The sequence below is a fragment of the Aulonocara stuartgranti genome (genome assembly GCF_965226115.1).
Source record: "Aulonocara stuartgranti genome assembly, chromosome: 11".
NCBI classification, from domain to species: Eukaryota; Metazoa; Chordata; class Actinopteri; order Cichliformes; family Cichlidae; genus Aulonocara; species Aulonocara stuartgranti.
This window is the reverse complement of record NC_138947.1, coordinates 6,349,463-6,372,085: the sequence shown is the minus strand read 5'-3', so window position 1 is coordinate 6,372,085 and position 22,623 is coordinate 6,349,463. Positions and strand designations below refer to the sequence as shown.

General features: G+C 38.9%; 2 protein-coding genes across 2 annotated transcripts in view; one reads left to right on the top strand and one right to left on the bottom strand.

The window, feature by feature from the left end:
- The window catches only part of LOC309717530 (zinc finger MYM-type protein 1-like), a 122,474-nt gene that overhangs the window by 80,727 nt on the left and 19,124 nt on the right, over positions 1-22,623 (top strand). The gene's annotated exons all lie outside the window — the stretch shown is intronic.
- tmem106ba (transmembrane protein 106Ba) lies at positions 190-11,710 on the bottom strand. The gene is made up of 9 exons (XM_082550736.1): positions 11,621-11,710; positions 10,406-10,552; positions 8,052-8,253; positions 7,222-7,285; positions 6,919-7,078; positions 6,522-6,662; positions 5,300-5,349; positions 5,161-5,214; positions 190-1,396 (listed from the first exon to the last, which is right to left on the bottom strand). The coding sequence occupies exons 3-9, from the start codon at positions 8,239-8,241 to the stop codon at positions 1,276-1,278; spliced, it is 780 nt and encodes a 259-aa protein (XP_082406862.1). The 5' UTR covers positions 8,242-8,253; positions 10,406-10,552; positions 11,621-11,710; the 3' UTR covers positions 190-1,275.

Genomic DNA, 22,623 nt, shown 5'->3' with positions numbered 1-22,623 from the left:
AAAACATGAAGACCTACTTTTTCTTGGCTTTTAAACGTCCAGTTTCAAGTATTAATGTGCAGTAATAACAATGGAGTAATGAAAAGGTAAGAATTTGGAGACCTTCATACTTCAGCTGAGTGAGACATTTGGCACCACTCTGTGTGTACACAGTATATTAGAAGCACACCAAGAAAACACAAGAAACGCTCAAAATGAATAGATTTTATTGTCACCGGCATGCATGAAAAACACAAAACCACTGTTTAGATGTTAGAAAATAGCTGGGAAACTTTCACATTTATGGAATATTACGAACAGTTTGATTTCGGTTTACTTTCTTCAAAATGACGTGTAGAAATGTGGAGATTTTGCAGCGATTTAAACTGTGAAACTTTGCATGTTGATTTAAGAAATTATATTTATGTGATCAAAACAGCAAATTACACCATGGCCCACAAAAATAGGATTAATTAAAATTTTTAAAAAAAGGTGACATTTGTATGAATAAGCCTATGACATAAAAATATTATTATAAGTTATTTTCTTATCAAGTGAAAAATGTATTTTATTTTTCAGTAAAATATGCTCATTAAGGTCTTCAGAGTAGTCACGCGTCGCTTTTAACCTGATGATTAACAGAGTTACACACACACACCGCACAAAAACTAAAAGTTTAGAATAAATCAGTGATGACGTGAGTCTGCTGTACTGCTCTACACACTAACAAAATTCATGAAACAAAAAGAGAGAGGCTGTTTGTAGAAAGGAGTAAAATAAGAGCAGAAAGGAATGATTAGGAACACCTCAGTAGTTTTACTTTCAAAAGTCAATTCTCTCTCACACGTTTTAGAAACGATTTCATAAAGTGGTGTAGAATGAGAGGGGCTGTGAGCAGCTTTCCCCTTCTATTTAAGCAATATTGACATTACCTTCTCTTCAAAAGGTCCAGCTAAAGTGCATCGTAAGTAAAGCTATTGCTTCCAGTATTTCAAATACAGAGGAGGAGTGATACTGAATATTGAATAATGTGCTCTGTTTTTACCAGCCTGGAAAAACTACAAACCTCTCGTCTATGGGCCATGAGGAGGATTTACAGGTCTGGTTCACGAGGGATAAACCATCGTTTGGTGGTTTTGTTGCAAAACGTCTATTCTAAACATCATGTTTGTCCTCTAAACAGAATAAACTATTCAGGACTTAAAAACTGATGAGCCACTACGACTAAATTAAAAGCAAAGATGTTTTGTATGGAGGTCAACAGCAGTATCTGATGCCTAAGCTCTTTTGCTTCCCTTATTGGTAGACCTGCACATGCCCGTGCAACGAGGTGGTGTTCCCCCCACAGTCCACATACTGGTACATCTCCTGGGAGACCTGCTCCGTGTGGCCAAAGTAAGACGTTGTCACCATCACCCTGAAAAGCAAACAAGAGTCAAACATGATCAAAGTGCAAGAGATCAGTGGAAATAGTTGTGCAGCAGTCTGATATCACTGCTATCATTATTTGCTGTTGAAAGTACTGTAGCTCAGAACTTACACCAGTGCATTTCCTCCATCTATAGATCTATCACACCTAGACTCAACATCTTGTTCTGGCCTAAGCTCTAAATAAATTCTGTGCAGCGTTCTTGTGAATTGAAGTGGAATAAACCTCTATGTTATTCTATGTGGCATATCAAGTCTTCTCTGCACAGAGCAGTTTTTCATAGTTATTCGAAAATTAAAGAAAGGGGAAACATTATCATATGAAGCGTCCATGAAGAGCTTACAATTTCTGATTAAAAGTTAACTATCACAGCCATGTACCTATAAACAGCTAAAAAGATTAAATATCTTGAAAATAGTAACAAATCTGATCAATCTGGATTCAGCACAGTAAAAATCAATAAGAAACAACACATTTTATCTTCAAAACAAACAACTTCTGAAGTTGACTTTTTGACTGCTGGGTTTGGACAGCTTATTGTTCTGATCCTCACTTGAGGGGTAGACTACAAACAAAATTCAACACAGCCAGGCTTTCTTTATGCTAGCTGTCCTAACAAAACCCCAAACCTCAGTTGGAGATAACTGTTATCACAGTTAAGAACAGGGTTTATCAGCTTCCTCTATCAGGCAGGGGTATATGCATCAGGCTCTGTGCGTGCTCAAACCAAACTGGGCATTTTGCAAGTCATGTGACTCTTCTTCTGCATGAAAGAATCATAATAGGTGCTGTCTACTCCAATCAGAAGCATTATCAACTGATGATGATGATGATAAAATTGTGATTAAGAAGATAAAAAACATTACAGCAAAATGCATCACTGCAAATAAAACAAAAAAAAATTATATAATGTTGCAGAAAATCATTAATCTGGTGGTTTCGTGCACAGAGTAGTCCAAAACATTTGAATTCAAGTTATTTTATCTCTGAGCACGCTCTCTGTGCTGCTGTTTAGCTGCTCTGAAACTGTAAACTGGATCCATTTTAACATTAAAACTAAATTAAAATTGCTGCACTTTGTCAGCAGATCAAAGTGAAAACTATTTTATGGATTGAACAGGTATTCCTGCTGTCTGTTCTTGTAGCGTCCAGCAGTGTAAAGGAGACTAAGCAGTAGATTAGAATCAAGTACAACAAGGTTTATACAATTTCTGCATAACAAAATAAATCAGTATACATTTCAGGTGCTTCAGTGGTTTAAGCGGTGGTACGGCTTAACGACTTGGACATATAAAACATATTCCCCCAGTAGATAATCTAGATAACATTTAATACATGCTGTAAATAAAAGAATCAGTGAAACCATGAAACATAATCTGATCAGAAGCAGGTTATCTGTTCAGTCTAAGTTACCACAGTGACTTAGTCAGATAAAAAGAAATCCACTTTTATGACACAGAAACCTTTAGCCTGGACCTGCTCACTAAGTCATTAATCTGGCTTCATAGTGCAGGCCTCAGGTCTATGTTATTCTGCATTTACTACAACATGCATCAGCAGCAGGAGATCTGAGATAGCATGGAGCAAAGTGTCAGCAGTTAGCTACACCAACAGCCAACCACAGCTTTTCAGGTGAGTCATGCTGAAAAGCTCAGATAACACCCTGTTGACTTCTCTTTCTTGCTCTTATTACAGTCAAAAACTGGTTGGGAGGCTTTCCTTGTACTTATAACATCACAAAATCGACTCCTAGGAATATGACTTCACAGCTATCAGTTCCACTCCTCACTTGACAAGTTTGCATGATAGTAAGAAAAGTCTCATTGAGAGCAGGCAAAGGAGAAACTAGAATAAACAGTAGTTGTGAAGAGTCGCACAGTGAGCTGAAAAGAGATTGGTGCAAACAATGAAAACAGTGACCCCCCCTTCGCCTGTATTTGCTTTGGTCTCACTGGGATTTTTTAATTTTACTAAGAAATGCCAATCAACTAAATTTACATTCTTGGATTTATTACATTTTATTTAAACAAAACAGTGAAGCAAAGCCTGACATTGTCTTATGTAAAAAATTAACTTCCAGTCTGATCCTCAGAGTGACTGTGAAAACAGATCATTCATTTAACATTAGTATCAGATGAGTACTTGACATTGAAAAATGCATGAAGCCAACAGATCTGTGTCGTATCAGAGCTGGGAAAAGTTGCATTGGTGCATCGTTAGAAAGCTGTAGTTGCTGCCAAGGTGTCGCAAATCTTGCAAATAAAGCTGATAAGAGCCCTGCTTCCTCTGCACATTTAGACTGTAGTTTCATGGATTTTAAAATTTCCTAGAGGTAAAACTTAAATTAGTCCATCTGAAAATCTGGTATTGCCAAAAGCTTTATAAATTTTTTTATTGACATTACCTCATTTATAATAATGTGATCAATGAGGTTAGCAGCCTCATGGAGCTGTAGAAACACTCGCAGGTGTACGGGAGTGCTACAGAACAGTGCTGCTTTTAGCTTAAGACATTTCTGCCAGACTGCAGCAAGACGCAAGCTTTTTTCCCCCTGCATGTCACTGCATGGTATTAATATAATTACTTATTTGCTTGGTATGCTTGTCTGTTTAAATAGCAGAAGTGATTATCAAACCAGTTTTAACATCCACTTGCTTCCTAATTTTTTGAAGAGAGTCAATTACTAGTGCAAGCAAATAATTTCTCACAAAGACACGGCATCATTTTCATACTGTCAGCTGTGAGCGGCAGTGTCCTAACACTGAAGTGTGTGTGTGTGTGTGTGTGTGTGTGTGTGTGTGTGTGTGCGCGTGGGGGGGGGGGGATTGAATAACTTTGCTCATCATTACTTCTGTCAGAACTGACTTTTTAAAGAAAATCTATTCTTGGACTCTTTTAGAGTCATTCTGCATTCTTCACACTTGGGGGTGGGGGCGTTATTTAGCTTATACTGAACTTCTGCCTTAGGCTGTTGTAGCACCCGACTCTTTAAGATCACCCTTTTCTTGTAACTGGCTGCAAACGCAGAAAAAAAAAAAAAAAAATACAGTATTAGTGACATCTTCCCTCACTAACATAAGAAAATCTGTCTGAAACTGACCCATCCCCCATTTTTACAAGTGTATACGACATAATATAATTTTCTCTTATGTATACTATAGTTATTCTTATAAATCCAACTGTTTGATTCATCTTCCTAAAATATTCAAGACAGACTGAAGGGATTTTAAAAATAAAAGTCTTTTTAGAGGCAAATGAATACACTCAATTGCAACAAGACACTCGATTAGATAGTCACAACTGACCTTTATTGTATCATGGTCCAGATATAAAACCACTGAAAGGCTACATTAGGTTTTAGGATATTGGCTGCTTTTCTCATCCTCATTTTTACTGGCATTCATCAGTGCAATGATACTGATGATACTTGGCTAGAGACCAGCGGTTTGCCTTCCCCGACATTCGATTCAGAGAATTAATAAGGAGAAATGTTAACTGCTAAATTTACAATCTGCTTCCAAGTCAGATTTGACGTGTAAATGAGCAAAGCACCCAAAGGCCCGGGGCTTCTGCTGATCTGAACAGTGCCCCACAGCAGAAGGCTGTTTGCTCTGGGCAGATCTTCAGTGTGTGTGGGTGTGTGGGTGAAGTTATGCAAGTGTGGAGGAGGGAGCTGAGAGTAAAGACTGATGCTCAGCTGAGCACAGTATCAGACATAAAAAGAAAAATATTCAATATCTTGTCATACTTACTGCATCATGACCACTATGTTGTGAACTTTAATTGTTGGTAAGGTGCAGTAGTCACTGAAAGAGAGACAAGTAAGATTAAACATGATACTGATCTGAGTGTAAAATGCCTTATTAATAGGACTTCAAATAAGATACTCACAACATGTAACTCAATTCATCAGCGATGATGGTGGGGACCATGTAATCAATCTGTAAGCACAATTCAGAGAGAAAAGATATTAGATTTGAAAATCCATTTTCTGCCACTTATCCAGCGGGGGGCTGGGGCCTATCCCAGCTGTTACAGAGGAAAACCAGCGTGCACCCCGGACAGGTCGCCAGTCTATCGCAGAGCTAACACAGAGATAACATTCACGCTCACACTCACAACTATGGCTAATTTAGACTTGCCTGTCAACCTAAACCTATGCATGTTTTTGGACTGTGAGAGGAAGCTACAGCATCTGGAGAGAAACCACACGAGCACAGAGAGAGCATGCAAACTGCACACAGAAAAGCCGCAGCTGGACACGTTTCAAATTCACTAGCAAAATAAAGAAAGTCAAGAAAAAAACAAAAACAAACAGAAACTGCGAGGGATACTTTGTACTCAGTTGTACATTTTTAGGGCTCACTGAGCCAAGTGATCAAGACAATCTCCAAACTACACTGCAACATTATAATACTGACACTGGGGTGCAGAAAAATGGTAACCTCCTACATGGCCTGCTATGGTATATCTATCAGAACACCAATGCTGTAGTGATTTTAATGATTTAGCCTTCCCCCCCCCTTTTTAAAAAAATGTATTTTCTACCATAACTAACAAACCAGTAATGTGTGAAATGGTTTTGGTGAATTGTATATTTTTGAAGCATCTTCCAGAGCTGAACTTTGTAGATGACCTCTGCACACTCATCTCACACAAAGGCCTTTACTTTATTTCCCCATGTTTTTAAAGCCTCACCCTGTACTGTGTTTTCACAGTAAGAAGGTGCTGCAGTAGTACAATAGGAATGACATAGTGAACTGACGCCTTTAGCATCAACCTGGTCTTAGATGCACACATACACCTCGAATTAGCTTGTGGGTTGCCAAGTTGTGGTAAGTGGAAATTGTATGTAAGATATTTATGAGTGTTTGTGTATGTAGGCTGTTTCATAGAACCTGGAAAATTCAGAAAAACACACAAAGCCGACTGATGCACAAATTCCATTTATGCATAATAAAGTTTGAGGTTAGTGCAAATCATGTGAGTTTCCTGAGAGAAAAACGCATCATATTTGATTCAAGAGGATTTCAACATTTAGGAGAACCCAGATTTTATCGGAGAAAATATGTGAGAAAAGTGGTCTAAACACAGAAAACATATATCAACCTACCTGCTGTTCATCCAGTGGTATGATCACTGTGCTGTTGCTAAGCCTGGCCTTCCCTATCACCGTCTTGGAGAACTGCACTTGGGCTGTGATGTTGGTCACAGTTATGGCATAGTAGTTATTGTTGGTGATGTTCAGTGTGTTCTAGAGAAAAGAAGGTAGTTAATATGGCAAACTTGTTAGCAAACATTATTGATTTAGAGCTGTCCTTGGTCATTGCCTGTCTAAGCATGCTAGCATCAATTTAAATATTTTTAAAAAATGCGTAATTCAAAATTAAGAATTAAACCATGCAGCATTCTACTGATGCAATACTATCAGTAAATTCAGTTAGATTATTAATTACGTTTTATTTTGTATATATTTTATGTATCATTTATTATAAAGTGCTCACACTTACTGTAAGGTTGAGATAGACAATTCGTTTGTCATGGTCATAGGAGACATAGGCAGACTTCACTCCCACATAGGAGACATCAATGGAGCGAGGGAATAGGAAGAAAACTGCCAGGCCAGACAGCAGCAGGCACAGAGCGACTGATATTGTGACATACAGCTTTCTGCAGGAGATTGAAAGGAGAAGTCAAAAGCTGAAACAGCTGTTGGCTTCAAAGTCTGTTGTGCTGTTGTGTGTTCATTTAGTTTCATCACACGCACAGCTAAGGCAGCTAATTTATAAAAAGAGCACACAATGCAGACTTACGTCCTGCTTGGTCTGAGCCTTTGGTCGCTGTATGGAATCAGAGCCACAAGCTGATTCTCTTGACCTGTTGAATGAGTTTAAAAAAAAAAGTGTAACTGCTGGAATCGATTTCGCATCACTGCTTTAAAACTACATCCAAAGAAGAATCTTCGCCTAGTTTATTTTTCTCACTTAAAATTGCAATTTTCAGGTCTTGACTCGATTTCTAATGGTGGCACCTAAGTAATTAAACCACCTCTTTGAAGTAGGGCATATCAAATGGGAGACAACTTGATAATATCAATAAACTAATTTAGATCAGTATATTCCTCTTGATCCAGAAAACTTGGCCTTGGCAGAAATGTGCAGTCCTGAGTTCCAGATCTGGTTTTAAGTATGAGTGATAAGCAAGTGCAGGCCAAGCCAGTTTTAATAGTTGCCAAGAAAAGAACTGTGGTCTTAAGAACATAACTACGACTTTAAGTTATAACTTTCGACTTTAAGTTATAACAATTTTTGTAAGCAATATTTCCGTTTTTGTCCTTGCTTTTCTTACTGGTTGGAAATTGAGGTGACATGTGGAAAAGGGTGATGCAAATGCAAGCAACACTTGCATGAAAATGTGCAAGCAGTTGGATTGCATGTTTCCTTATAATGCAGAGTTGTCAGTCAAACTTGATAAAACCAAATGCATACAGCATTCATTAAGCCATTACTAAAGGTTTATAATAAATTGGGATGGTATTCTTGTAAATTTCAACTTGATTCATGGGTATTTTGTACAGATGGGTACTTTAATATCTCTGCTTTTAAAAAACTCTTAACAGTTAAACATTTAAGCTAAGCTTTACCACGAGGGATTCTGCCAGTGCCCTGGCATGTGGGGCAGGTAACGCTGTCCCGTCCAGTGAACTCCACATAGGGGAACTGAGACACATCTCCATTCTTTCCATCCTCTTCTGTGTGACTCCCCCCATACTCCGTCAGAGCATCTTGACTCTCGTCTTTTTGCTTAGCTAAGAGTGACTGGGTCTTGCCCATAGCTGCAGCTGTCTGTAATCAGCAGAAAAAAAAGAACATACAGAGAGAGGAACTTCTGCACAAGTTCAGCACGCCATGCTGACTAACCACATGCCAGAGAGCCATTTGGATGTAAAATTAGATCTGGATGTATCCCAGTAAACACTTCCCAGGGAAACAAACTTCATCACAAAAGTCTTTTGTAAATCTGTTGGAATTCAAACATAGACTCTATTCTTCTCTATTTTTCAATGTTGTATAAAATACATTTAACTAACACATTTGTAAGTTAAATATTTAGACCACTCTCATGGCAAAATGTGACAGGAATGAAACAGTAATTGAATTGCTCATGGTCACGCAGACAAACTGTCACATTCTTTTCTCCACCGTCAGTACGACTTTACTGTCACAGTGACAGAGTAACAGAGTTTTAAAAGAAGCGGGAACTGCTGTATTTTAACTCAAACCAGTCTTTTTCCTAAATCTAATGAGTAGTTTTTAAAACCCAACCCTAAATGAGTACTTTCTAATAGATACTGATACATAGATAATAATCCAATCAAATTGATACAACAAGTCTTTCCTGTCGGGGGAGGAGGGAACGGGAGTTGGTGCAAACTATGGTGTCTAGCACCTACCTCTCCAACCTCTAAATACTGACCTACTTGCTCTTTTTAAAGTATAAAATATTAACTTGTATAGACTGAAACAAACTTAGTACATGAGACCGTTGAGAGAGTAAATTGCCTCAAGTTATGCTTGATTTGGACTACAGTGAGAAATCTATGATGTAACTGGAAACCCCTATTAATTGCTCTACCTATTTCCTATTTCTCCAACAAAATATGAAGAAGTGATGGGCAAATTAACTTTTGCATAGTACTACAGCTTTACATTCATAGAATGCCATAACTAGGAATTAATAGTCATAATTCAGACATAACTTGAGGACTCATAAATATGCTTTGCTGTGTGATGTGTTTCTTCAAGGTTATAAATATGTGAGCAATCTGTTTTTTTAATGATATTATTGCTTTAAGACTGCTTTGTCAAATCAATCTGACTCTAATGACTAGCAGACGTGTTCACTGAACAGGAAAAATCTGCTCCATATTTTCCAAAGTACATTTACTGCAGTGTGAGGCATTTTTAGGGCTGTGCTCATTTAAAACAGATGCTGCTGGGCACTGGTACCGGTGCATTTTATTTTTTCCCAGTACAACCAGTTTCAAATTGTCCAGCTCTCTTAGGTTATTTGCTCATTTTAGCAGTGCTGGCATGGCTTTCTGACTATGTATTGTCAAAACAATGGCATCCAGTGGGGGCTTTGGACATGCAAGTCACACACTTGCTATCTGCCTGCTCTGTGTCTCTGTATTGTGTTCGGTCTCACTGATGATAAAATAGTTGGAATTTAGGCCCATGTGTTTCTCTGGTATTTAAAACACTACTTACTCAGCAGTTGTAAATAATAATGTAATGTAAATAAGCACAGTGCCATATTCAAGTATAATAATATAAGAAAACGTGTTATATAAAGTGGTTAATATTGGTCTGTCATACACTAATATCAAAGAACTGCTGAAGTATTAATACGCCAGCTATAGTTTCAAATATACTAAGATTTCATGTGAGTACACTTAAGTAAATGACCAGTAACTGGCAGTTCTGACTGAACTAATATCCTCATAGTAAAGAACTCTAGGTATTTGTTTTAAACCGTAAAGTAGGCCGGTGTTTCTCAACACGTATAGCACCGTCATGTTTGAGTTGCCTTTTTCCACACCGTTGGATATTCACGCTGTTTCATCTGAGGGTTGCTCAACATAAAACTATAAAGAAATGCTCCAGACTCACCCAGGCTGTTGTCTACATACACGACACACAGCAAAGGCCGCCATGCTGTTACTGCTACTGCTGAGCTGCTAAGGCTAGCCGAGGACACACAGTACCGGCCGGTGGAACGCGGCTTTTACGCCTTTATTTTTACAAACAATAGGCACATTTAGCTTATACATTTTTTAAAAAATGTAAACACACTCTGAAAACCCGTATTCTGCGTCGACTGTAGGCTGCCAAACGTAATTCAGACATTTAATTAAAACCGGATCGACGGTTCGCCAGTCGTCGAAGTCGTTAAATATCCAACAGACGTTCGTTTAACATTCCGCTAACCGCTTACCTGGTGTGTGTTTTAGTCTGTTTTACTTGCCATCCGGTGTATCTCCGTTGTTTGTTGTGGTTCACTCGCCAGCGGAGAAATAACGCCAGGAACGCCCCCCGCTCTTCTCATTGGGCAAGCCGATGATGGTGGATTTATCCGTCTGCACTGTTGTGTTCAAACAAACGGGATGCTGGAGGTGAAGCTGCACTGGGCCACACCCAGTCATTACTCAAATAACACATGTTTGTTCTTTGTGTAATGCTATGAACTATGAACTGCCTTTGTTCAGGTCATTATACCAGAAGAAGTCTTCTGGTATACTGCTGCAGCAACAGCAGTTACTTCCACAATTAGTGACAAAAATGTCAGTTACAACGCATAAACTGCGCCCCCTGGTAGGACGTGAAGATACTGCAACTTACTGTGAAAAGTTGCAAAAAACATTTTAGTTGAGATTTAATAGTACAATATTTAAATAAAAAACAACAACAATAACAATAAAACAAAATCCCTGAAATTTAAAAAACAAACAAACCAAAAAACATTTTATATTTATTTTCTGACTTGTTTACCATCATGTCGCTGGCCACTTCAGTAGTTACACCTTGCTAGTACTGCGTTGGGACCTTTTTTGCCTTAATAACTGCCTCTATTATTTGTGGCATAGATTGACATGGTATAATCAATGCTTAGTTGGCACTAACAGGCCCAAAGCATGCCAAGAAAGTATCCCCCACACATTTACACCACCACCAGCAGCCTGAATCGTGCAGAATGGATCTATTCTTTCATCCTGTTTACCCCAAATTTTGACCGTTCCATGAGTCATCAGACCCGACTACTTTTTGGTTGTGCCGTTTTAGTGAGTCTGTGAATTGTAAGCTCACTGTTCTGTTCTGTTCTGACAAGCTGCTGCTGTAATCTGTAATCTGCTTCAATGTTTGACATATTTTACATGCTATGCATACCTCAGTTGTAACGAGTGGTTATTTGAGTTGCTCTTGCCTGCCTGCAGGTCAAAGCAGCCTGGTCATTCTTACCGGGCCTTTGATATCAATAAAGCATTTCCAACCAGAGAACTGCTGCTCACTGGATATTTTTAATTTGTTTGAACCATCCTCTGTAAACCCTGTCATAGTCTGGGTAAGCTTCCGGTACCTTTCCATTGTTGTTGTTATGACTGCAGAATCCGCCCTGGGGCGGAGCCCTCATCGTCTCACCTGTGCAACTCACCTGACCCCGTTTCTCAGTGATAAGCGAGACGGTATTTAAGACTAGCGTCACCATCTCTTCTCCTCCAGCTCGTCAACTAACTCTTTGTGCCTGCAGTGTTCTCGGCACGTCACCATCCCACTCCTCAGCCACTCGCATTCTCTGGACACTGGTCTCGATTACAGGATTCACGCACCTCCGCTCAGGAATAACTCCCCTTTGCACACGCAAGCTTGTCCTCCTGCCACCGTCTGTCTCTAAGTAAGCCACTCTGACCCAGTAATCTCCAAGATTCCAGCTTCTTCTGTTTCCCTGCTAATTGTATTCTCATTTGTTCAGTTTCGCCACGCCATGCATACTTTCCTCGTGTTTCAAGTTTATCCCCGTGTTAATAATAAGGCTTGTGAGAATCAATTTGCTGTCTCCGTGTCTGTTCTGCACTTGGGTCCACATCCAAGTACTGCCCTACAGGCCCCCTGGACAAACCCAAGAGAGCTGTTTAGGAAAATCAGTGGATCAGCAGTTTCCGAAACTCAGACCATCTGGCACCAACAACAACAATGCCCCAATCAAAGTCACTTATATCACCTGTGATTGTGATGTTCAGTTTGAATTTCAACAGGTCCTCTTGATTGTGTCTGTATGTGTTATGCATCAAGTGGCTAAGTGTTGCATCTCATTAGATACTTGCATTAACAAGCACTCGAACAGATGTGTTCTATTAATGAAGAATTCACTTCAACAAATAAATAGTCAAACATTTTCCAGCAAGATAAAAATGTTATTTTAAATAAATCAACACCCCTGAGTCATTCTTACTGCCAACCTTAAAGCACAGGGTGAGGAGGAGTGGTAGCAGTTTTTCACCAGCTTTTTTTTTTAATTTATTTTTTTAAAGTAATAAACCAAGGATCTAGATAGTCATAGCCAAGCCTGCACACCCTAACTCTCTCTCAAAAAACAGTTGTTCAGTTTAATTCAGCACCAAATTAGCAATCACCTCAAGTCACTTTATATTATAAGGAAGAGATCCTACAAGAATACATGTTGTTTTTATCTGTCATCCTTACTCAGAGTTCGTCTTCTTTTTATCTGATTCATTACTCAGTTCCGATGAAATAATTACAGTGGGTGATTTTAACATTCACATAGATGTTGAAAATAACAGCCTTAACACTGTAATCAATTCATTATTAGATTCAATTGGCTTTTCTCAAGATGTAAATGAGCCCACCCACCACTTTTCCCCCAGAAAACCGTCTTTTGTCTGAACATTTAATAACATTTAATTTTAAAATAATAGATTACATAGCAGTGGGGAAAAAGATGCTTTTCTGAATAGAAGAATAGAATAGAATCATCCTTTAATTGTCCCACAAGGGGAAATTTGGGTGTAACAGCAGCAAGAAAGACACATATACAAACAAACTACACAATTTTTACATATTTATTTTATTTATTTATTTATTTATTTTTACATATGAAAGGGCTGTAACAAAATTTACAGAAGCGCTAACCACATAATATGAATACCTCTGTTAACACTGTTAGAAATCTTGAAGTCATTTTTGACCAGGATGTGTCCTTCAAAGTGCATATTAAACAAAAATGTCAGACTGCTTTCATCTGTTCAGTGGCTCTGAAATTATAAACATCCTGACTTAGAGTGATGCTGCTAGTTATAGGCTGGACTGTTGAAATTCAAACTACCAGTTGGTCAACCAGAGTACTAACAGGGATGATAAAGAGAGACCATATTTCTCCCATAATAGCTTCTCTTCATTGTCTCACTGAATTGAATTTCAAATCCTTCTCCTCACATGTCTTACACAATTAAGCCCATCAAATCTTTAAGACCTCATATTATCCCAACAGAGCACTTCATTCTCAGACTGTGGTAATCAGAGAGGCTGGGTTTTGTATAAACATTTATTATTGTGGATGTGCAAATGTTGAAATTGCATTTTATAGTATTAAGTGGCTGAAGTTAAGAGCATTTTACAAACTTATTATTTCAGTAGCGCCTCATTTGAAGTCTATTAAGGTAACAGTATTTGTTAGGCAGAATGACATCTTTCCCGTCCATCCTAAAGTAATAGTATCTATTACTAGAAATCTAAAATTTAAAAAATAAAACATCCACTGCATATAATGAACCAAAATGTCAGAAGAGTAAAACTAAGGCAGAAAAATTATGTTTTTATTTAATATAAAAACATAATTTTTTATATATATTTTTTATGATAATAATGTTATATTTTTATTTCAGATGTATTAAAGTTGATTAGGCAAACTTTAAAAGGGAAAACAAATTTCACAGTAATATTACTGCAACACAATCTATGCTCTCCATAGGAACAAGTAGTACTATTAGATACTTTAAGTTTAAGTATAAAAAAATAAGGGCATTTTTAAAAAATATAATGTAAAGAAAATTATGTTACGGAAGACACATCTGAATCCTTTCACTTATGCTACTGCCAAGCTGTAAATATAGTATGCTGCAAGTGAAAGTCCTGTTCCTGCAATATTACATAATTAAATGTATATGTATGAAATTGTTTGAATAGTATTCCATACAGAATAGTGAACTTTGAGTTTAAGTAACATTGTTGTCGGCTAGAGAAACTGTTGCTTCCCCCCCCCCCCGTCACATTTTTGCACTCATGCAAGTGCATCACTGTGATCAAATGTCTGCTGTCGGCCACAGCTGATGTTTGATGTCTTTCATCTTAAGTGCAGATGTCACATTAATCACTGTTCCTTTTGAAACAGTGGCACGCTGAGCAGTCTTTGTGACTGAAGCTTTTGTGATAAAACATTGAGCCCTCTTTCAAAGCTCTTTAGATCTTTTCCTCTTGCCATCTTGACTCAAAATCAGAATCAACTGGGTCTGTTCAGCATTTTTATAGATGCCATAGAGCATGATTGCAGAATTATAATGTAAGGCATCTCTGTGCCACTATTGATTGTGTTTCTAACCTTATTTAGTTTAGTATTTTTTTTCCTTTGATTGTTTTCATCTTTTTGAATGTTTTGTCTTACAGCATGAAAATGTTAATGTTATGTATTGTTGACATAGAATGAAGAAAGTATGAATTTGAGATGCTTCTAAGTGCAGCACTACAGTAAATGTATTTAATCCCAGTAATCACTAATGTGTGTGTGTGTGTGTATATATGTATATAAATAAATGAAAAAATCTATAATACGTAGACTTTGCTTTGAATAATTTTCATTTTACAAACCAGGCAGAATTATTTTTTACATTAATGCATAACCTGTTTAAACACTATGCAGTCCAAATTTAGCACAAGTGGTCTGAGGAAAAGCCATCCCAGAACCCTTTTTCCAAACACAGTGACTCAGATGATGTGGATCGAGTTCCTGGAAAATGTAAATGAGGTTCTGTGAGAAATTTTTCCCTCAAGAGTCAAGACTGTCACTCTTAATGAGCAAGAACTGACCATATAATGGTTCATCTGAAAATGGTCATATAGAAGAACTGGAATGAAAATGAGTGAAAAAGCAGCCAACATCTACAGATAAACTGAAATGGTTTTGTACTCTGCTGTAGGTGAAAAGATTGTTTTTAACCATCAGCCACTAAAGGCTAAAGGGGTACTGTCGTCACCCTACTGGGCAGGCAGGCAGATGGCGTGCACACCTACGTTTGTGAATGCAGTAACTCGAGAACATGAAAAACATCTTCTTTTAACCATGAAGGTTTTGATTGTAAGTAGCGTGCAGTGCTGTTAACTACAGGAGAACATCTTTCGCTCCACCCGGGTTCACTGGTGTCTTTATCGTGGTGCCACCTCTTTGCTGGCTGCTGTGTACCAGAGAGGAGAGGCAGCAGCTCCACCATAAACAACACCCCTGATGACAGTGTCGTCTTCACTGCTGTGTTGTGAACATTTTTACTAAACAAAAATAGAAGTGTCTTGAGCTGATTGTTAGAACCCCGTGTTCCTAAATTTTACATTTTACAGTCTGCATGAAAAGTATTTTTAGCTGAGCCCTCCACCCCCATGAACATCCTCCTCCAGTGTTAAATTCTTTATTCTAAAATTACTGACTGCAAGACAGAAAAAAATCCACTTGTTAGCCAAGGTGTTCTTCAATGGGGAGCTTGATTGATGGAGAAGGCTGTCAGTGGCCCAAATACTTAAAAAAAATCCCCTCTTGGTTATTCTGATCCCTGCAGCCTCATTCCAAATACATAAAAACCAATTACCTGAAATAATGGTCTCATTGGAAACTTGAAATATAACTCTGCTGGACATCAAAGAACAAATGATGAAACGTCTCCTGTATCCAGACTCTAAACTCGCCTCATGAACCACATTCAGTGATTTTACAGCACTTCTGTCAACCAGATGATGGCACTGTGCTGCCACGTGTGAATGTATGATTCAGCAATAGTGAGGCTGGTGAATCCTCTCGTCAACAACATGGTTATTAATGCCAGAGAGCAAACATCAAATTATAGTGATAACAGATTTTATTTATTTAATCTCCATGAGTTCAGAGCATCCACTCTGAATAACACATAACCTGGTAAAGTGAGGGAGATTTCAGAAATGTGCAGTAAAAATGAATGCTTTTGCACCAGTTGTGCTGCAAACTGACTTGGGTCAAGGTTTCAAATGCCAGTCAGTCTTTGTTTTGAATACCAGCTGGATCTGGGTTACTGATTTTAGGACAATACAGATTTTCCACATATTGTTTCCGTGCTTGTACTGCACACTTTTCTCTGATTGTTTAACTGAGTGACACTTATGAGTCATTGTACAGTGCCGTGTGCTGCAACCATCTGCTAGTCACATTCAAAATGTGCTAAAAATAAGCAGCAAATACTATTTGACACAGGTTGGCTTTAACAACGACCTACTTGGCATCATCAGCAAGTTTACCATAATGCCAGTGCTAAATGACAGAAATCAGCATCAACAGTGGCCCTGAATATCCGCCTAAATACGGATTTGCTGTTTTAGAGAAAATATGTTTTTAATGACATGCATTCATGTCTATTTTCTAAATGTTCTATGAGCCATTTAGGCTGTGAATCCCCCTGATTTCCACAATAATTATGCAGCCAATGTACAGCAAGAGACAACGTTAACTTAATGCTGAGGACTGGAATAAATGTCCTCAAGAAATTGGAGTGCAGATCTCCTGCTGTTGCTGATACAAGAGTTTGGAATCAGAATACTTCCTCTTCTATTATTAACTGGGTTAGAAATTACCACCAGCTACTCTCTGTGCCAGTAGATGGTGGTGGGTTTGTCAACTCACTCGGCACTTTGGCAGGAAATCAGCCATTGTTCCGAGCTCCAGTTGCATCGAAATGAGGCCATCACTGCATTTTTATTTTGTCTCTGATCCGATCCACTGCGGAATAGTTTTCTAGGTTTGTTAATCTTTCATCTCACCAGGTTAGACATGTTTAAATTTTGATTTTCACTAGCTCATGTTGAAGCCTGGCATAATGAAAAGCACTCCTATCTCCTCTGGTGTTCATTCCACTTACAAATGATAGTGGAACATGCCACAAATTGAGCATAACTGCTCGCTGTGTTACTCTGTGGTTTAATTTTTATTGTACTCTGCGTTCCAAGCGTGGGTAACTCCTGGTTATTAGATGTCAGTCTTCCTCTGCTTGTGTGGCATGATTGTTTCTTGCAGATAGCTTGCGTCACTTTCTGATTAACAAACCAAACCAGGCATGATTGTAAAAAAATGTGATACCATCACATACCCAACAATCTAAGCTAATAAGAAGATGTGCTGTCAACATTCTTATTATCAGTTTGATGCCTGCTAATGGGCAAACAGGTCAACATCCTGCCCTGTCTATTGATGCAGAAGTCTGTCTACCCTAATCTTAGAGTCCTCTCCTGTAGCTGCAACTCACAGTACCAATACAGTCATGTAGTACACAGAGAGGACTAATTCGTTCAGAATCACCGTGAGGAATATGAAAACACTGCTGTGCTAGTCTGAGGAAGCAGGTTAAAAGTGGCAGTGCTGGTCCAGGCTGCTGTGTGAGGAAGCTGCCTGTGTGTCCCCGATAAGGGGGAGCGAGTGGTGAGGACACGTCAGCCTACTTCAGGTGTCAGCACTTCAAACTAGAAGCATGGCTTCACAGGGAATGTGTAAAACTCCATCTTGCAGAGGTGAAGTAGAGGATATTCTGAGTTTGTAGTATTTGATGTCCAGTGTCAACTTGTTCTTAACCTAAAAAAGGAAAAAGAAAAATGAATCCTTGAGTTACTCTGTGGATTTCTGCTCTTGAAAGCTTCCTGTGTCTTTTCATCCAGCATGTCAAAACATACACCCTGTTGGCTGACAGCACCCTACAACAATAGGCCACTTTAGTTATTTGACATGATTGAACATATGATGCCAGTCTGTTCTACAGATAATGGGATAAATTCCTGAAATCTTACAGCTTACACGATTACAGTTATGAGCTGCTGTAAGGGTGAAACACTGAACAGTGACAGCAGAAATAAACAACAAACACTGAAATGTTAAATCTCATTTAATTTCTGAGGAACACCAAGTGGCATCCCAGAGGACTCCAAGAATAAACTACTGGGAGAAACAACTATCACAATAAAATCTTATTTCCTAAAACATAAAACATTATCCATTATTAGTTATGCATTTAATATAATCTGACAAAAACAACAGAATTGTTCATTGTTATTTTAGGAAACTTGCTAGTAATTCAAATGGTGTAAAACAGGAAAATATGTATATACTTTTCTTGCATACAAACTGAAATGCCCAGAGCAATTCACATTTGCATTCATGTAGCATCCTTTGATTCTAGGATCATTTAACTTTCAATCATTTAAAATGTTATCTGTCGTATGTTTAAATGCTGATATCAACTGGGGGTTTATCGTAAGGAGAAAGACAAACTGAAAGTGACTATAATTTTTACATTTTATTTATCTTTCACTTCAAAAGTAAATAGTTTGGTCTCAGTATGACCCCCTCCCCAAATAAAGCCTACATGAATACAGTAAATGCCACTTTTTGATAAGGTTATATAGACTGTCATGACAAAAATACATGAATTAAGAGTATAACATGCATCGATATATCATGCCTGAATGCATGAACGTCCTTCTAAATGTCTGAGACACCCCTCCTGAAAGTGTGTAATGCTAACCTTCTAGGACCTGGCGTCCACATACACTCAACAAAAATATAAACGCAACACCTTTGTTACTGCTCCCATTCCCCATGGGATGGATGTAGAGACCTAAAATTCATTCCAGATACACAATATAACCATCCCTCCCAAACAGTGGTCACAAATCAGTCCAAATGTGTGGTAGTGGGCACATCTGCTATATTGAGATAATCCATCCCACCTCACAGGTGTGCCACATCAGGATGCTGATCTGACATCATGAGTAGTGCACAGGTGTACCTCAGACTGCCCACAACAAAAGGCCACCCTGGAATGTGCAGTTTTGTCTCACAGCAAAATGCCACAGATGCCACAAGCAATGAGGGAGCGTGCAATTGGCATGCTGACAGCAGGAATGTCAACCAGATCTGTCGCCCGTGCATTGAATGTTCATTTCTCAACCATAAGCCGTCTCCACAGGCGTTTCAGAGAATATGGCAGCACATCCAACCGGCCTCACAACCGCAGACCTCGTGTAACCACACCAGCCCAGGACCTCCACATCCAGCAGGTTCACCTCCAAGATCGTCTGAGACCAGCCACCCAGACAGCTGCTGGAACAATTGGTTTGCACAACCAAACAATTTCTGCACAAACTGTCAGAAACCGTCTCAGGGACGCTCAACTGCATGCCCGTCGTCCTCATCGGGGTCTTGACCTGACTCCAGCTCATCGCCGTAACAGACTTGTGTGGGCAAATGCTCACATTCGATGGCGTCTGGCACGTTGGAGAGGTGTGCGCTTCACGGATGAATCATGGTTCACATTGTTCAGGGCAGATGGCAGCTGAGAATGTCCCAGTTCTTGCATGGCCATCATACTCACCGGACATGTCACCCATTGAGCATGTTCGGGATGTGCTTGACCGGCGTATACGACAGCGTGTACCAGTTCCCACGAATATCCAACAACCTCGCACAGCCATTGAAGTGGAGTGGACCAACATTCCACAGGCCACAATTGACAATCTGATAGACTCCATGTGACGATGTGTTGCACTGCATGAGGCAAATGGTGGTCACACCAGATACTGACCGGTTCTGGGTCCCCAGACCCCCAATAGCGCAAAAAACTGCACATTCCAGGGTGGCCTTTTGTTGTGGGCAGTCTGAGGTACACCTGTGCACTACTCATGATGTCAGATCAGCATCCTGATGTGGCACACCTGTGAGGTGGGATGGATTATCTCAATATAGCAGATGTGCCCACTACCACACATTTGGACTGATTTGTGACCACTGTTTGGGAGGGATGGTTATATTGTGTATCTGGAATGAATTTTAGGTCTCTACGTCCATCCCATGGGGAATGGGAGCAGTAACAAAGGTGTTGCGTTTATATTTTTGTTGAGTGTATGTGGACATCACATTTTTGGTTGTCTAGACAAAATAGTACATTTTTCTCTACAAGGGCCTGATATCCACTTACGAGGACATTATGCTGCCACTGTTCTATTGAAATTTAAAACAAATGTCCTCTTATGTGGATCTCATTTTTCTCAGAAACAAAAATAAGGTAATTCTTTCTTTTTACATTCATCAGGTCCCAATCAGCCCAAATAGCAAAGAGAAATTAAAAATGCATGCCATGAAAGAGTTCGGGTCTTAGGAGGCTAAATTAGTTCCACTGTGACCTCAGTAAATAGTTCAATCCATTAAAAACTGGATAAATAACATCTGCCCCTGAAAGTTTCTGTTCCCTCGGACTCCAATATATGTGTACCTTTAAAAAGTATCGATTTTGTTTTAAAGCAGATTCAATAATAATAAAAATTGTTTAGGGACAAACTTCAGAAGTCAGCAACATTGTAATGATGTGATGAAACATCTGTGGACAATAACAAAACAGATGCAAAGAAAATAAATGCCTCCAAACAGCTTCGAAATAAAATTAGCAAGTTTTCCCACTTTACTTAAATTGTTACTTAACCATTTATATAGTTTTACTGTGAGTTGACAAGTTTTGGAGATCAGCTATACAGATGTCTAACATCTCTAGAATATGATGGAACAACACTTTTATTGCAATGCTTGAAGCATCAAAAAGTAGCTTTTAAAAAATCAGCAGCAATGTATCTGTCCATAAAACATAACCGGCTTACTCAACAAAATCCAAAAACATTGTTATGAAAGGTTCGCGCATTGAGTACTTTCTTTCTGCTGTCTGCATTCACCACCCGAAGGCAGCATGCAGCTAGCTAACATTACAGCTGAGCTGCAGGGGGTACCATTAATGTCTACATCCTGTCACACTGTCACAAGCATGAACCTCTTGTCATGGGTAAATGGAGGTTTTTTCCACATATACAGTTCCTGCATGAAACTACTCAAAACAAGGCTATGGGGGATTTTTATTTATTTATTTATTTATTTATTTATTTATTTATTTATTCGAATAACCATGTCTTGATTGCTGAGTTAAAAAAAACACTTCCTGGCTCAGAATGGGTATTTGTATTTAAGTACACACATACAGTAGTTAAGACAAGGAGTTGTGGTACCTTATTCAAAAGGATTCTGTGCATTACCATTGTTGCTGTCATTTTGTTAGCTATATCTGTTCAGCTGCTGGTTAACAGCCAATCAGCCAATCACATAGCAGCATCTCAATTCCTTTAGGCATGCGGACATTGTCAAAGTAACCCATTGACGTTGAAAAAGTGATTTAAATTATTTTTAACATGGCTTGGTTGTTGGTGCCAGATAGGCTGATCTGAGTATTTAACAAACTGCTGATCTACTGGGGATCTCCCTGAACAAGAATCTCTGGGGTTTAAAAAGAACCGTCTAAAAAAGAAAAACTGTCCAGTGAGCAGATGTTCTCTGGATGAAAATGCTTCGTTAATCTCAGAGATTAGAGGAGAATAGCCAGACTGCTTTGAGCTGATCGGAAGGCATCAGTTGGTATGCGGTTTCCAAAGTATGCTGAAGAGCATATCTGAATGCAAAACACATTGAACCTTCAAGCCAATGGGCCACAGCAGAAGACCACACTGGGTACCTCTCCTGTGAGCTAAGAGCAGGAAATTGAGGTTACAGTTGACTGTGGCTCGTGAAAGTTGAACAACACAAGGTTGGAAAAATATTGACTGGTCTCTTGACTCTGGATTTCAGATATAGAAGGTAGGGTTAGAGTTTGGCTTAAACAACATAAAACATGGATTCATTTTGCCTTTTAACAGTTGAGGCTGCTGCATTATAAAGCTTGAATCATCTCAAACTGGTTTCTTTAACATGTCAGTGTGTTGATTGATTGATCATACTTTATTCATCCCGAGGGAAATTGGGTTAAGGCTGCCAGCTGTGCCAGCACCATCTTACCCTTCCGACCATACATACATTACACAAACATCACACGGGGAAGACAGGTCAGAGAGGTACAACAATGGAAAATACACAACATGAGGAAAGATGAGGAGAAAAAAAGAACTCCCCCCAGACTGAGTTCACTGTAATCAAATGCCTTTCACAGTCACCAGATCTTAGTCCAATAGAGCACCTTCAGGATGTGGTGGAGCAGGAGATTCCCATCATTGATTTGGAGTCAACAAATCTGCAGCAACTGTGTGATGCTATCATGTCAATATGGACCCAAATCTCTAAGGAATGTTCCCTGCACCATGTTGAATGAATGCCATGAAGAAATAAGGCAGTTCTTAAGGCAAAAGGGGGTCCAACCTGGTACTAGCAAGTTGTAACTAATGGAGTGACTGGTGTATACAGCCTGAGGTGACACATTTCAATAATTACCATAAAGTGGGATTACTCAACACAAAATCATGCTGTTTTGAAATGGATTCTTGGTAGGGATGCTA

Coding starts and splice junctions, on each gene's coding strand:
- tmem106ba (XM_082550736.1), bottom strand. CDS start 8,241: ATGGGCAAGACCCAGTCACTCTTAGCTAAGCAAAAAGACGAGAGTCAA. Junction 7,286..8,051: donor CACTGGCAGAATCCCTCGTG/GTAAAGCTTAGC, acceptor CTCATTCAACAG/GTCAAGAGAATCAGCTTGTG. Junction 6,663..6,918: donor TTGTCTATCTCAACCTTACA/GTAAGTGTGAGC, acceptor TCTTTTCTCTAG/AACACACTGAACATCACCAA.